Source organism: Borostomias antarcticus (genome assembly GCF_949987555.1).
Source record: "Borostomias antarcticus genome assembly, chromosome: 19".
Lineage (NCBI taxonomy): Eukaryota > Metazoa > Chordata > Actinopteri > Stomiiformes > Stomiidae > Borostomias > Borostomias antarcticus.
In genome coordinates, this window is record NC_140252.1 from 16,278,078 (window position 1) to 16,294,998 (window position 16,921).

Here is a 16,921-nt window from a genome sequence, read left to right on the forward strand (position 1 = left end):
GGGCCTGGCTCTGTAGACAGCAAGGACAGTGACTTAAGAAGACTTCTAAGTAAATTTAGCCTACATTTTGCCATTCATTACAGAATTGAAAGAGCCGAGACGGTCGCTAATGTGTAAGTAATTGACAGTGGTACAGCAGTTCACTAATAAGTCAAAATAGCCAACCAGTGTCTACCTCCCTCCCTCACTCACTCACTCACTCACCATCAAAAGCATCCACTTCACTATGCCCTCCACTATCTGTAGTAGCCTTGCTTTGTGATTGTTGAGTCGAGGGACCTGGCTCTGTAGACAGCAAGGACAGTGACACTTATACTTAAATAAAAATAAATCTAGCCTAAATGTTTGCATTCATTACACTGCAATTCTGTAATTTACAGAATCAAAAGAGCTGAGAGTCACTAATGTGTAAGTAATCAATCAGTCAATTTAAAGCAGTTCACTAGTAATTCAAGTCTACCTCACTCACCATCAATAGCATCTTTGGAGTGCTTGGGGTGGGGGTCTGGGTCAGAGGCCACAGATGATTCTGGAGTAGCAGCACATAAAGGTTTAGTTATTTAATTTCATATTGCTTTGTGCACATTGAAGGTTGTGTTTTATGGAGCAACTGATGAAGAGCTAACCTACCAAGTCTTGGAATTAACACTAAAAAAGACAATACCGGAATAGCTTATCAATATCATCGCTCAAGGCAAACAGCTTCACTTTATTATTGTAATGAGGGCAAGCCCCAGCTTAATGTTAGCTAACAAGCCTCATGTAAGGCCAACATATCAGTTTAGTTTAAAACACTCATGTAAGAATGGAAAAATGAATTTAGTAATGTTAGCCTTGTCAGGCTATTATTTAAGTTATACCGCTGACAGCAAGTTAAGTTATGCCTAGCCTGTACAGCTAACTAGCTTAATACTCTTACCTTTCTTTGAAAAGAAATCAGTTTTGGGCTCCTGGTCTGCTGCTCCTGGCCTCTCTCTCCACTCTCTTTTGGTGTCGAGATTTGTGTTTTGGCATTTCCCCTTGAATCCCTTCTCAATTACCTAGTGCTAGCTAACTAACAAGGCTAGCTGGCACAGCTGCTGCAGTTTGAGAGCAATAACTTTATGCGCGCAAATTCTAGAGGCAGGAACCATAGAGCAAACCATTATTATTTCTGAAAGGGGTTATTACTCGGAAAATAAAGCAATATTGCATGCTTGGTGACTTTATTTTAACTTGCTGATGCATTAGTATTAATATTAGCTCTATATGCATAATCATTTAGAAAGAGGGACAAATAATATAATAGGCTACCGGGGGTTTTTGGGCCCTACTTGGATTGGGTCCTTAACCGTTTACCCCTTTCCCCTCTATACGACGGCACTGTTAGTGACAGCTTTAGAACACCGTTTGATGTTTTCAAAAACATTCTGAGGCAAAAGGCAAAACTGTTTGAGGATGCTTGATGTGATCTTACAGTAAACAACAAGCAAATCTAAATATCTTTATAATAAACAAATAAATCTAAATATCTTAAAGAGAAAAAAAAGCAACAAATCTAAATATATTTAAAGAAAACAAACACATCTAAATATCTTATAGTAAACAAATACATCTAAATATCTTTATAGTAAACAAACAAGTCTAAATATATTTACAGTAAACAAATCTAAATATCTTTATAACAAACAAAAATAAATATCTTTATAGTAAACAAACAAATCTAAATATATTTACAGTATGCAAAAAATCTAAATATATTTATAGTAAACAAACAGACATCTTAATATCTTTACAGTAAACAAACCTAAATATCTTTACAGTATGCAACAAATCTTATATATGTGTGTCTGTCCGTGTGTGTCCCTCCGTTTGTAGCATGAGATTTAGACCAGGAGATCAGGAGTCGTCATAACCGCTGCACACCAGCACTAGGAGACAGTAGAGATTGCCCATAAACTGCTTACTTCAGCACCTGGGTGTGATTTTTATGTAAAACATAAGTTCTTTGAACCACAGAACTAAACGTGATACATTTTAAACACAGAGAGTGAAGGCTCAGTTTCTTCCTTCACATGTCCATGGTAACCAATAACCTCTGTAATGTGGAAAGTTTCACCTGGATGTTTCCCAGCGGATAATGACCCCTATTACAGCTCAGCCAGAGGGCGTCGCTCAGAGGTGTCCACCTGTCACTCCTGTCCATCATTGCAAGTCTAGTAAACATTCAAAGGAGCCAAACACCAAATTTGAATAACTGTGTGGTTGTAACAGCAGTTCATAACAGCATCAAGACTCCCAGCACTAGACCGTAAAATAACCAGAAACTAATGTCCTCAGCCGTTACAGGCAGTAAAAGGTTTTGGCATTGTGTTGACTGCATGATGTGTATGTATGTGTGTGTGTGTGTGTGTGTGTGTGTGTGTGTGTGTGTGTGTGTGTGTGTGTGTGTGTGTGTGTGTGTGTGTGTGTGTGTGTGTGTGTAGACTGCCTGGTGTTTGCTCGATAGGTTTATGCTCCTGGAGAGAGGTGAGTGAGAAGATGCATTCATCGCAAGTGGCTCTCAGTCAGGCATGAAAACAGCACGGGTGTTCCTGCTGCTAAGCTGCCAGGGAGCCTGGTGGGGGAATTAGACTGTCTAAAGACACAAGACACCAGATCACTGGCCTCATCCGGGTTCACATCTTGAATGTCTTCCCGTGCCATTTTAGCTGTCCATTCCCCATCCACACACCCACCCACCCACACACACACACACACACACACAAATTAATGTTTTCTGAGTTTCACTCAGTTTGTTGTTTTACAACCTTTGTGATACTGCCTATTCCTCCGTTCCCAGAGAATCTCTGTTTAGATAGAACATTTGGTCTGTGACGTCACTCCCCTTTACCCTTTGTCTGAGTGCACGTCACCTCCCTCTATACGAAGTTATAAAAGAGACTGCACGACAGAGTCCCAGTACTCTTGACTTGGATACACTTCCTGTTCTCGAGTCCTTTTTGCAAATCGTAACAGAATAAAACTATTGTCTCTTGTTTGAAACCAGCTTGAATCGACCACATCGCGTGTTCTTTGAAATCTACCTTAAACCAAGTATATAAATACTTTCATAACACACACACACTTTATGACAATAGAAGAGAGGAGGATTGTTCTCATGATGCAACACTTTGGTCTCTCGGCTACCTGGTCCTCAGATGGCTGATATAACTCAATAAATTCAATCAGATATGCTTACAAAGGTCACTGTCGTCAGTAGAAGTAGCCCTTTTGTTATACAACAAATGGCCACCCCTGGGAAGATAGCATCAACAAAGCCATAGTGCTGGTTGAGACAGCAGACCGCATCCCGCATCCCTGAATTCCAATCTATTTCTGTGGACTGCGTGTGGCGTCTGCGTGCTCCCCAGTACATAGTTCTGGAATTGGTCTGCGGTCTGGTGACGTCCGTGTGCTCCCAGGTCCGCGAGACCAGGTGCTCATGAATATAGATGGAATTAAAGAAGTGTGAAGTTATTAATTACAAGTCCCTTTACAAGGTTACTCTGCATTTTCGCTTTGCCAGTCGGACACGGCTGTCAGTATGTGTCTTCTCTCTCTCTTTCTTGTTCTCTCTTCTTGTTCTCTCTCTCTCTCACCAGGTAGCCTCAGAGCTGGATTCACCCAGACAGCACTGCACCACATTCCTTACCAATGCAGGAAGCACAGAGGAAAATTGTTGTCGCCACTCTCCCATTGAGATCTGAATTGAAGTGGATGGTCTTCCTGAGCACAGGTCAACACAGGGCAGTTCAGTGAAAATGAGGAGCACAACTGCTAATTAACATGAAAATAATTTTACCATGAATTTACTCTATTGTTGTTAAACAATATTTGTTATGTTAAAATAGAGGATCTCAATGTCTCATATCTAATTTTTAACCACCTAAAATGAACATGATTTCTTGAGTATAAAGACCACAATGACAACAGATTATGTTTGTGTTTGCTGATATACAGTAAAGGGAATGGTATGAGGGCTGTTACAAAAGGCTGTTACTACAGTAGCAATTATACTGTAGTCTGTCAGCCAAAGCTTCATACAAGAATAGTCCTCCAGTCGGAAACAAGACACCCTCCACTTCCTTCTAGTGGTACTGCATTTCTGTCCAAATAATATATGACATACTCATAACGAATTAATAATCTCAGTGTTTGTTGATGTACTAACTGCCACTGTGGGTATCTAAGAATACTATTTTGTCAGTTGGCAGAAGGTCCTAATCAAAAGCTGCACACATAGCACAGTTCTATTTTATATTCTATTTTGTTATCAAGTCAGCACTTTTATCCAAAACATACATAGGCTATAGCCTATAAATGCTAGCCCTCCTAACCACTCATTCTGCTAAGGACCCAGAGTGAACGACAGCGTCCTGGCGACTGAAAGGTTACCAAGGACACTGACAGCACGCTGCAGCAATGGCGACACCCTCCCCTGTCCTGACCGACTGGCTAATAACAGGTCTGGAGACTGAGCGCATGGCCCCACGGTTAGAGGATAGAGACTGTCAACTCTATTTAAACTGCTCTTTCTCTCTCGCTCTCTCTCTCCTCACCAAAAACTACTTTCTGTTGTTCCTGCTAGTGCTATGTTGTTGCCAAGGAATGTGTGAAGGAGTGAGATAGGAAACTGACATTTCATATAGACCAACTTCATAAGCATATCATTTTAAAGTTATTTTTCATGTTTGGGTACAGGGTTGATTTATTCTGGACCACTCTAGAATGACTAACATAGCATTAGATACTATTTAGATTAGATTAATAAATAGATACTATTTAGATTAGATTAATAAATAGATATCAAAATAGATAGATATCCAAACAGACAGACAGACAGACAGACAGACAGACAGACAGACAGACAGACAGATAGACAGATAGACAGATAGATAGATAGATAGATAGATAGATAGATAGATAGATAGATAGATAGATAGATAGATAGCCTAGATTACATTTTGTCAGAGGAAAATCTTCCTGTATTCCTGCCAATGAAAACCACACAGGAGTGGTTTAGGGTTTTCTGGAAGGCTGAGAGTCAGGCATATGCTGTGACGAGGGCTCCTCCTTGTGGTAGGCTGGCACCCTTTCTAAACCGGAGGTCTAATTCTAAAGTAACAGTCATCGTTATCGACGTATAAATCTATATTTATGTTTCTTTTATATTCTTGATTTTGTTTTATGTCATTGTCATTGTATATGTTTTGCTCTAGCAATACTTGACATTTCTTGTCATGACAATAAAGCATAGAAGTTGAAAAACAAGGGAACGTTAGTCCCATTCACATCCCCATTCATATACCCACTTCTTTAGCCTATCCATACCGACTTATTTAAACACCACTAATGTAAAAACTGTTACTGTTTCTGCTACAGTATGCTATGCCTACTTGTTTACAGTAGGCTATGCTATGCCTACGTGTATGACTTACGTGTGCTGTCAACAAAAGCGCCCTATAGGGACAACAAATAAAGTGAACTTGAACTTTAGTCACAGTATACCCACTTCTTTTCTCACCACTACACCCCTGTGTGCAACGCATCGCATGTGTGGATGTGTTTTTAGCTGTCCTACCTAACATTGCCAATATTATTTTACCACATTCTGTGATTCAGACACAAGTCTGTAAAAGAGAATCCATTCCTTACCTACGTCTTCCGTGCCGCTGAAATAGATGCTGGTAAAGGTGGTGTTAGTGCCCTCTGTCGGGGGGAGGATAGGCTATATGAAATCGAAGCAAACGTGCATCAGCAGCCATCCAACGTATTATACCTCCTGGAATCTAACATCTGAAAGCACTGGGTGAGGAATAAACAGCACCATGTAGTTTTACCATTTATTTTACATTTTCTGTAGGCCTAAAAAAGAAAAAAGATTAAGAATGAAAGAGATGTAGTATATTTTTTTATCCTGTATTATATAAATCACATCTGTATTACTCTCATGTAGTAATCATTTTATTAGAATAATGAATAAACTTCACTTTAGTTGGAACTGTGTTCAATTAAGGAGTTTAACATGTGAGTTGCAGGTCTGAGTCAGCATTCCTTTGTCCCTTAGTCAATAAGATAGCAAATGGTCGCCTTTGAAGTCAGTAGCCTACAGTCCTTCAGTAGCCTACAGTCCTACAGTAGCCTACAGTTCTACAGTGTAATGGGATCCCAGGAAGGACCCAAGTGGCCCCCGTGTCCGGAGGGGGGCAGAGCTCATCTGACCCATTGACCATTCAAGAAGACTAGTTGACCGTTTGTGACCATATCTGTGTGTTAATGAACATTCTTTGTATGCAAATTTGTTTGTCATGTGATACCTGGCCTGAAGCCAGGATATAAACTCTGCACCTCCCTGAGAAAGTCAGTATTGATCGTGGAACAAGATCACGTGATCAGGGTCGTGAAGCCAGGCGATGGATATGTAATATTCATCTTTCGAAAAACGCCTTCACTTTGGTGAGCAACGAAATAATATTGTCTGTAGATGCGGTAAAGTAGACTGGGTGAAAAAAATCTACGGCGCATTGGCGCAATGAATAGTCCCTGGCAGGGCAGTAGATACCGGGGTATCCCATGTTAATAGAACGTATAGCCCCGAAAAGTATTTCGACATCGACCAGGGCTAGGATTAACTGTCATATGTCAGCATTGTCATTACACCTTTTAAGCCTACTTCTGATATCCACAAAACTGATTTTGTGATTTTTTTATTTTATTTTGGATCACCTAGACAGATAGCCTACCTGTAGTAGGCTACAATAGGTCTAGTTTATTTTTCAGCATGGTGCTACAGAAAACAGAAATCACACAAGGGCATCATGACAGCAAATAGCCTAAAGGCACACACATTAGATTTCACTTCTGACATTTTACATACATAGTAGTTTTCTTGTAAACATAGGCACGAAGAATGTGTTTTTTAAAAGTGACATATGGTTCCAGATCAGTTGAATTACCTAGAAACTCTCTGGTCGGAAGGTAGGCTACACATGAGGGCTGAGATCACTGTGGATACAGTATGTTGGTTCCAACTTGCAGCTGATTCATCTGAACTAGGTCTTCATACTCTGTCCCCAGCACAGACTGAACAACAATACCTACAGTGTATGCAGGCTACAGGGATACACCCTTTGCCATGAATGAAATTAGTAATCAAACTGAACTACAAAGCTGGTTGAGGATCCAATTTTCCAGTTACAACTGCCACAAAGAAATCACAAATGCACATACACTCACTCATCCACCGACTCACTTAAAATTGCATGCACCTAGGCTGCAGACAATCTGTACTTCCACACAAACACACAGGCCCCTTTAAGAACCCTTGAAATGCCTGCCTCCTTCCTGTCTGCTTCCTTCCTGTCCTCCTGAAGGACATCTCTGCGAGCATCTACTGGGATGTACAGCCTATGTACAGTACTAGACAAATGTACTTACTAGACAAATGTACTTATTGTAAGTTGCTTTGGATAAATGACTAAAATGTTAAATAAATGTACTGCGGTCAGGATCTAGGCTACAGGCACAAAAGAACAGTGACTTCTCAAGGGAGGAAGGAATTGTACATTTGAAAAATAGGGGCACATTCAAAGGTTTATTGGGTCTGAATTATCATTATAATTAGGGCTGTTACAGTTGGATTCGAAAGCTGCATCGGACAATCGCAACATTCTTCAGAGGGTGTGGGCGGAGACAGGTGGCCATCCAGCCCCGCCCAGCCGGACCTGATTGAGGGGTTGTGTATGGCTGTCGCTGGTGATTGGTCCATGAAGCTGAGCACAAGGAGATGGGTTGGGACTTCCATCAGGGCGTCCCACCGTCCACAGGCATGGGTACTGACTGAGAAACACACGCGCACACAGACACAGACACACACACAGTGTTAAAGGACAGGTTCGCAATTTAGCATTATAAGCCATGTTATAAGGTTAATTATGATCATATACAGTACAACGACTGATGTCAAAGTTTCGTCAAACAGTGCACTCTTGAGATATAGCCCGTCGCAGCTAACACACTCAATGGATCCATAGGTGCATAGACAAAATCCCTCAAAAACACCATAAACTCTCTTTTGTGGCGATTTTTTGGGCAGAACAACAATGGACACCAGTGACCGCTTCCTGTCTTTGCCATAAACGAGAGTTTATGGTGTTTTTGAGGTTTTTGTCTATGCATCTGCAGGGTTTTTCCTGGATCAGAATGGGTCTTTGGGGGGTGACGTGCACACAATTTTTTGGGGAAACCTCAGTTTTATACCGAGTAGCCTTTTCACAATCGCAGAAATTTCCCGACATGACACAAAATGGATATGAAGACATATTAATGATCTTGATTACTAGTGGTCCAAACCATGGACAATGCAAGAAGGAGGGATGGGCTGCACTTGAAATAAGGTATCAAACACATTTGGAGAGGATTTGAATTGCTATTTTCATTCTCAACTTTTAGCATTTTGGCACTAGTGATTTTCCTTTGGCCCTGGCTAAAATCTCTTTGGGGGGGGGGGGGGGGGGCGCCAAAAAATCCTCTATACAGGAAAAAACCTGACCTATGGATCCACTGAGTGTGTTAGCGGCAACAATGCTATAACAGTGCACCGTTTGACGAAACTTTTATATCGTTAATAGTTGTATATGATCGTAAATAACCTCATAACATGGCTTATAATGCTAAATTCCAAACCTGCCCTTTAATGATACTGCATGTACGTACACTTAATCTAAATTAACTTCTTTAATATACATTTCCTGATAGGGTTAGGGTCTGTGGGATGATGGGGTCAGGGTAGTAGTTTACCTGGTGTAGCTGGTGGTCGGAGGGGATGGGGGGGCGTTAACGGACAAGGCTGACGAGTGATGAGGTGGGGAGACGCCGGACCATCCCTCGGCACCCGACAACACCTGCAGACCCTCGGAGAGAGAGACTGCGGGGGGAGAGACGTGGGCAGAGGGAGGGAGAAGTGATAGGAGTAACAGAGACAGACAGAGACAGACACACTGTCGACCGGGACGGTGTGGTTTACCTGAGGAGTGTGAGCGGTGGGGCAGGTAGGAGGGGGTGTAGGGGGCCGGGCGGGGCGGGTAGTGTTTATACCCGTGATGCGGGCCCAGGGGCAGGCCCCGGCTGTAAGGGAAACTGGCTCCCCCCGGTGGACACAGCGAGTCTGGGTTGGATAGGAACCAGCCACCTGGGAGGAGAGAGTACACACGCACGCACACAAACACACACACACATACATATATACATACATTCAAGATTAAAGATCTGTTTTATTTGTCATGTACAGTAGATGGTACACATTTGACTAGGGTTAAGGCACACAGACAACATGTGCCTTAACATGTGCAGGACAGGACAGTGCAAATGCAGTACAAAAAACTGCATTAACAAGCTTTGTTAATGAGACTGATGGCATGGGAAAGAAGCTGTTTTTGTGGCGTGTGGACCCAGTCCCAACATACATACATACATACATACATACATACATACATACATACATACATACATACATACATACATACACTCAGATAAATGACAGGTGAGACAGGTGAAGTCGTAGGTTGTTGGTGTTATCGCAGTGAGACAGGTGAAGGTTATAGTGTTACAGCAGTGAGACAGGTGAAGGTTATAGTGTTACAGCAGTGAGACAGGTGAAGGTTATAGTGTTACAGCAGTGAGACAGGTGAAGGTTATAGTGTTACAGCAGTGAGACAGGTGAAGGTTATAGTGTTACAGCAGTGAGACAGGTGAAGGTTATAGTGTTACAGCAGTGAGACAGGTGAAGGTTATAGTGTTACAGCAGTGAGACAAGTGAAGTCGTTCTACTCACAGTGGATCCCCACATCACTCTCAGATGCTGAATCAAACAGACTCTTGGGGTGATTCCTAGTGACAAATGTACATTATTAAAAAAAAAAAAACGCTTGTGTGTGTGTTTGTGTGTCCCTCTAGACAAACAAAATCTACACAAATCAATTAATTTCACCAGTCCGAATAGCAAAGCCAAATCAAGGAAGCACACAATTAGAGTGTGACAACCGAAAGACCTGTTGCTAAGTGTGTTATCAAGTATGTGTAAACAGCTAGTGTGTGTGTGTGTGTGTGTGTGTGTGTGTGTGTGTGTGTGTGTGTGTGTGTGTGTGTGAGCTCCAGTTTCTCCCACACATTTCACACAACCACTCCAATGAGAGTCACGGAGTGCCGAACTCCCGAGGTTTGAACAGTTAATAATGACGTGCTAATCGCCTGAGGTTTCGGGCGCTAACGCTAACTCGCAGTCATATCTCGGTGAGAAATTCTAATGCTAGATCACGTAGCGAGTGATACAATAGCAAAGTGACGACACTGAGACGGAGCCAAATGGGACATGGTGAATGAGACTGCTGGAAACCTTCGCCTCTCTTCCAGGGATGAGCAGATCAGGTTTAAGTGCTCTGTGGAAAATCTAAAAAGACGTTTATTTCATCCCTGGTAAATGAATGACATGTCTGACATGCACAATGAGCTCACCTCTCTTTAGCATCCAGAAAAGCCTTGGCAAAGGGATTGTATTTGATCTTCAGGGCAGTGATCTGCAGTAAGAAAGAGATAGGAACAATTCTCGAACGATGCAAGGTTTGGTTGGCTAGCTGGTTGTTTTGGTAGTTTGTGTGTGAGTGCGTGCGTGAGTGTGTGTGTGCGTGTGCGTGTGCACTTCACCTCTTCATTCTGGTATGCCGTGACGGCGATAAACTGTGTTTCATTGAAGGAGATGTTGGTGACCATTCTGTGGCTGCCACCAACCCGGACAATATGGAGCTGAGGTTCATACTTATGAAGGGAATTCAGCATTATCTGAGAGAGAGACAGAGAGAGACACAGAGAGAGAGAGAGAGAGAGAGAGAGACAGGGAGAGACAGGGAGAGACAGAGAGAGACAGGGAGAGACAGAGAGAGAGAGACAGACAGGGAGAGACAGAGAGAGACAGAGAGACAGGGAGAGACAGAGAGAGACAGGGGGAGACAGAGAGAGACAGGGAGAGACAGAGAGAGACAGGGAGAGACAGAGAGAGACAGGGGGAGACAGAGAGAGACAGGGAGAGACAGAGAGAGACAGAGAGACAGGGAGAGACAGAGAGAGACAGAGAGAGGGGGATGGGATGTAGAATTAGACAGATGTAGAATTAGAAGTGGTCATGAAAGGACAAATGTGGACTGAAGCGGTATATTGAGGTGAACAGGACGGTATAGGAAAATGTATAGGGGGCGGCTGTATAGCTCAGGAGGTAGAGCGGGTCGTCCAATGACCGTAGGGTCGGCGGTTCGAATTCCGGCTCCTCCTGACTACCTGTCGAAATGTCCTTGGGCAAGACACTGAACGCCAAATTGCTCCCAATGAGCAGGCTAGCGCCTTGCATGGCAGCTGCCGCCATTGGTGTGTGAATGTGTGTGTGAATGGGTGAACCAGAGGCCTTCATTGTAAAGCGCTTTGGATAAAAGCATTATATAAGTGCAGTTCATTTACCATTACCATTTACCATAGGAAGATGTATAGCATTCACAACCACATATCACCATTTCAGTCTGCTCTGCATCGATACCTACCGTCGGTCTTTCTCACAGTTCCCATGCCTCCCCCTCTCTCTCCCTCCCTCTGTCTCTCTCGGTCTCTCTCTGTCTCTAACTATGCCAATTAACCAATTACAGCCCTCGGAATGAGGACAAAACAAACTGTTTTCCATTCTAATTGAGAGCTTAGCTTCACCTTTCACACTGACAACAACCAGAGAGGGCCACCTGCCCAGAGAGCCTGCACGACCACGTGTGTGCGCTTGTGTGTGTGCGTGTGTGTGCGTGTGTGTGTGTGGTGCAAACCAGACTACATTAGTTCGAGTATGTGTGGGCTTTTTGAATATGCTGTTGTTGCCTCCCTTTGGCTCTCTATAAAACATCTGAAGGGCTGATGGATAAATTAATTTCGCATAGTAGAAAAAAAAAAAAAGGTAATTACCATAATGCACAACTAACCACTGTAATTATTTCATTATGCTTCGGCTCTCATTTACTGGACGCAATGCCAACACCACATTGCCAGAGAGGCGGGCACATATGTGTGTGTGTGTGTGTGTGTGTGTGTGTGTGTGTGTGTGTGTGTGTGTGTGTGTGTGTGTGTTGTGCATGTGCGTGTGTTTGGGTGAAGGGGTTCTCATAACTACCAATATGTTTTGGCTGAAAGATGTAGTGGTGTGTGTGTGTGTGTACAGTATGTGTGTGTATGTGTGTGTGTGTGCGTGTGCATGCTTGCGTGCGTGTGTGTGTGTGTGCATGCATGCGTGCCCCTGGAGGGCCCACTGGAGTGGGAGGCTCTTACCAGGAAGTGCATTAAACCTATTAAGAGCTGTTTATCTTGTTCCCCTGGAGACAGGGGGCATTGGGGTGAAGTGTGCGAAGAGTAAGGCGCTAAGCAGGGCACAAATAACATGTGCACTCTTGACGTTAGGTTACAGGAAAACAAATAGGAGAAAAAATAAAAGACGTGGGCTATGAAGACTGAGCTCTGACGAAAGGACCTGTAATTCTCAAGGGGCAGGATAATTAGTGTTGTTTTCTATGGTATTGGTAATGAGCCCTTCTTATCTCAAAGTGCTTACAACGGAGTGGAGCTCTTTATGAAACATCTGTACTGTGGTGAACCATGAACTGTGGTTATTTCCTCTTTGGCAAATCCTGAAAATAACAATTTTGTGATTTTATTTTGTTTTATTTTCAGGATAAAACCCCATGATGTGCCATCTCGTTTTCGAGGGGGTCCTGACAAAGAACAAAAAATATACATGACATAAGATACAACAACAAATGCAACCAATAACAGACTAGGTGAAAGTTACAATTACACTAATTATAAAAGGACAAATACACACCTACTCATACACCATGCACACAGCGATAGATACTTTAATAATCTCTGTGTGGGGAAACTGGGTAAATAAATATTAATAAATAATAAATGAATCTAATCTAATACATAATAAATCTAAACACGCACATCCGTGTTATACTGTAACAACAAGAAATAGTGACAGTGGACAGGAGCAGTCTGTTGTGGTGTAAGTGATTAGAGCATTTTTAAATGAACCTAAATACTGCATAGATTTCAGAAAAGAAGTTAGTCTTTTCTTTGTCCAGTGTCTAGGAGCCTTGTAATTAGATGCGCATTTTTTCTATTTCCTTTCCGATTTCACAGCACAGTGTTCAGTGTATCATGGTGGGTTTTAGCCAGTTTTTCATGGTCGAAATATTGTTTGGATGATGTATTACTGAACAGTAACAGTCACTTTTATAGGGTTAGGGTTGTTAGGATTTTGGGTTAGATCACCAAACACAATCCATCCTACCAAAATTCTGTAAAGTGTACCTCTTATCTATTGTCTAAAGACTGAAGTATTTTGCTTGGTTTCATTCTGAACCCTAACTCGATCCTAAGTTCTAACCAAAGACCCTCCTGTCCACTTTATATCTACAGGTAAGTGTGTGTGTGTGTGCGTGTGTGTGTGTGTGTGCGTGTGCGTGTGCGTGTGCGTGTGTGTGTGTCTGTGTGTGCGTGTGTGTGTGTAGTGAGCTCTACCTGCCCTCCTCCGTTGAGCTTATTGGTGAGTTTGACCTTGCTGAAGGAGACTGGCGCCTTCATCCAGTGGGCTCCGAAGTTGGGCGAGTCGGGGTGGATGTACACACAGCCACTGCTGTGAGACTCCGGCTTACCGGCGGTGACCCACTCCCCGTTAATGTACTTCCACCTGTGATGGTCCGCAGGCAGGAAGTCCAGCAGGAAGGAGTACATGGCGTTGGGGTCCAGTCCTGACACACTGACCTTCAACACCGGGAACATCCTCCTGAAGCACACACACGCGCACACACACACACACACACACACACACACACACACACAAAGCACATACAGCACACACAATTGTTAGTTACTGAGGACTGTGTGTGACGGTGGGATACAGAATATGATAACTGGCTATGCTCTATACACTCAGAGTAACCTGGGGCCCGACGTTCAAATCCGCACACTCCACCGAAGTAGACTGATTCTTGAAGATCTCGGCGGATTGTAACGAGTTGACAATTTTGTCTGAGGTTACACTCAAAAAACGCATGATATCCATAGGGAGGGAAAGTGAAAACATGTGCCCCTAGAGAGAGGAGAGGAGTTTCAATGTAAACTCCCATAGACCGGATTTTCTAATAATTACTACGAAGCCATTTCAGTGAAGTTATCAAAACAAAAACTTGTGAGTGTCTTTACAGTAATAACCTACTAACCGTGAGAATTTCAAACAGTATTTCGCCTTCTTTCAAATTTTCGAAATAGCTCCATTCCTCCAGTCAAAGTCAATGGAATTTCAGAAAAATATTTTCATAATTCGGATTGTGATTGAAAATCAACTATGATCACCAGAATCAATACAGTTTGTCTCCAAGTATTTGCCATTTAAGGCATTCTACTAACTTTTCGGTGGCGACCAAGATATGATTTTTCAAAAGACGTGTCTATGAGAAATCCCATTCATTGAACGCTACCACTAGGGGGCGATGAGATTACTTTCCCTCCCTATAGACTCCGGAATAGTTAGCTACTACTGTGTTGTTTAAGCACACGTTGCGCATGCGCACTTCGACTGAATGCCCATCCCGGGGTCGCGAGTTTTAAATGGTAGGCTTAATAAATGTCAATGTATTATCTTTCTGAGTAGACTGTTTGGACGATTCAGCTTACTTTTAGTAAATCTAATTGGAGAATTAGCACCAGACATATTTGTAAAGGTCCAAATATCACGATGTATTGCTTTAAATAGGCCTATTGTCTCTCTACCCTAACCCCATAACCATAGCTAATTGAAACCCAAGCCCTAAAACCTATTAAACTTTGTGAGGTTGCTAGGACCTTCCAAAAAGTCTCCCTTTTGTTTAACTAATAGCCTACTTGTGGGGACATTTGTGTGCCCACAAGTAGGCCTTAAGTTAAACATGTATGTAAATATATACACACAGAATAATTGATCGAAATTAAGTTGACCAAAAATAACAGTTTTTGAAGTGAGTGGCTGACGAATGGACGCGAATACCCATCCGATGCCCCGACCAACCAGGTCAGGCAGCCCCTCTGCGTGTGAGAGGGTCAATAGGCCTAAATCAAAAGCGGCCTCAGAAAATTTTGAAATTACCGATTAGCGGTGCAAATATAATCACATTAATAAAGGGTGATGGACAAAAAGCATTACCAGCAGCACTTCAGATCCTGATTTTAGTCAGTGTGAGTTACTGGCTTAAATTGGTATTGTTTGGTCAGTGCAATATATCTTTTGTCTAATACATTTTAACCGAGCACGCGCGGCAGGATAAAAAAAAAAAAAAAAAGCATGCTATTGGATAAAAAATAAAAAATAATGCCTATAGCCAACCTTAAGCCTACAACCAATACATGGCCTGTCTTAAATGCCCTCTCATAAAATAGTTGTCAGAGATTTAAAAAAAGAAAAAAGAAAAAAAAAGGCCTCCTTAAGAGTATTGAGAGCCTTGTACTCTTTTCAACTCTTGCTAATTACTGTACATAATATTGGCAGAATTCCATAGCCTAAAGAAACATGGGCGAATAGTAAAATCTATTTCATAATTAGGATTACATGCCATTTATTACAACCTGCATGTACTGTATGACCAAGGGTGGTACAGTATGCAACACGATTTCAACATAAAGATGTCAAGATAAAATAGATATGCATCAATGACTGTGTGTCAAATGCTAACCTATTATCCTAATATAGGCCTATAGCCTAGTTGTCTATTTTAGGCTTAAATACCACAAAATAGCCTAACGGAAATTTTAATTAGGCTAGCCTACATATTGGCCTAGGATGCAGGAGGGCTTAGGGAAGAATAACTTTGCCTCAAAGAAACTGTTAGCATCTGAATTAGTTATCTTCTCAGAAAACAATATGCTAGGCTCTATTTATCTAAACTATATTTATTGATTTAAACTCTGAAATTAACTTGATCAGTTTATCGGTCTTCAGTCGCACGCACCTGCCGCTCTTGGTGACGATCATCTCGTTGGTGACCTCCTTAAACTTCCGCCAGAGCTCCGCTTCCTCCAGGGTCACTTTCAGCTGCTTTTCTGTGGGATCCCCCTTCTCGCGTCCCGCCTGCAGCTCGTTCTCCACCACGCTCAACAGCCGCGAGATGCAGCACTCACCGGTGGGACCGGATCCGCTGCTGCTGTTGACGTCCCTACCGTCGGCTCCAGACCCTGTCCTGGCGCTACGGTCCGCAACACCCTCAACCTTCATCTCAAAACCGAGTCTGCTCCTCTAGATTAAGAATTAATCTGTGGTCCTATCGGAAGAAACTCAAAAATGTAGCCTAACAGACTAGACCAGATCTACAAGGATACGGTGCACTAAAACACTTATAACTGAGACATTTCGTTAGTTTCGTGAATTTCATTTGAACGAAATTAATTCAAGCTGTACAATGTCCTAAAGAACGGCTTAACAGCACGGTCATGATAGATATGGTAGGAGCGTTAAAGTGATGGGCGCTGACATCCATCTGAAGGAGAGGCATAGAGACAGAGAGAGAGAGAGAGAGAGAGAGAGAGAGAGAGAGATAGAGAGAGAGAGAAAGGTGGGGGGTAGAGAGAGAGATTCGCTCACTATTTGCTAACTTTGCCAACTCGACTAAAAGTTTTTTTTTTCCCCACTTTGTTCCGTGCGCAGTCTGCTTAAGCAAAAGTCTACAGCTGGACTGAAAAAACGCGATGATCCATTAGCCTGTTGAGACGACTACTGGTCATGCACAACGAATCCAAGCAGCACATACAAGGCTATTTTGCACGGTTGCACCTTCTCTTCAGCACC

At 42.6% G+C, this 16,921-nt stretch overlaps 1 protein-coding gene across 1 annotated transcript; it reads right to left on the reverse strand.

Moving 5' to 3' along the window:
- Window positions 1-7,694: 7,694 nt before the first annotated feature.
- On the reverse strand, window positions 7,695-16,267 carry tbx19 (T-box transcription factor 19; the record flags this gene model as incomplete). The annotated part of the gene is made up of 8 exons (XM_084454024.1): window positions 16,089-16,267; window positions 13,627-13,891; window positions 10,723-10,857; window positions 10,534-10,595; window positions 9,854-9,909; window positions 9,047-9,211; window positions 8,821-8,947; window positions 7,695-7,860 (listed from the first exon to the last, which is right to left on the reverse strand). Exons 1-8 carry the CDS (start codon window positions 16,109-16,111, stop codon window positions 7,695-7,697), a joined length of 999 nt encoding a protein of 332 aa, XP_084310150.1. The 5' UTR covers window positions 16,112-16,267.
- Between the last annotated feature and the right edge of the window lie 654 nt (window positions 16,268-16,921).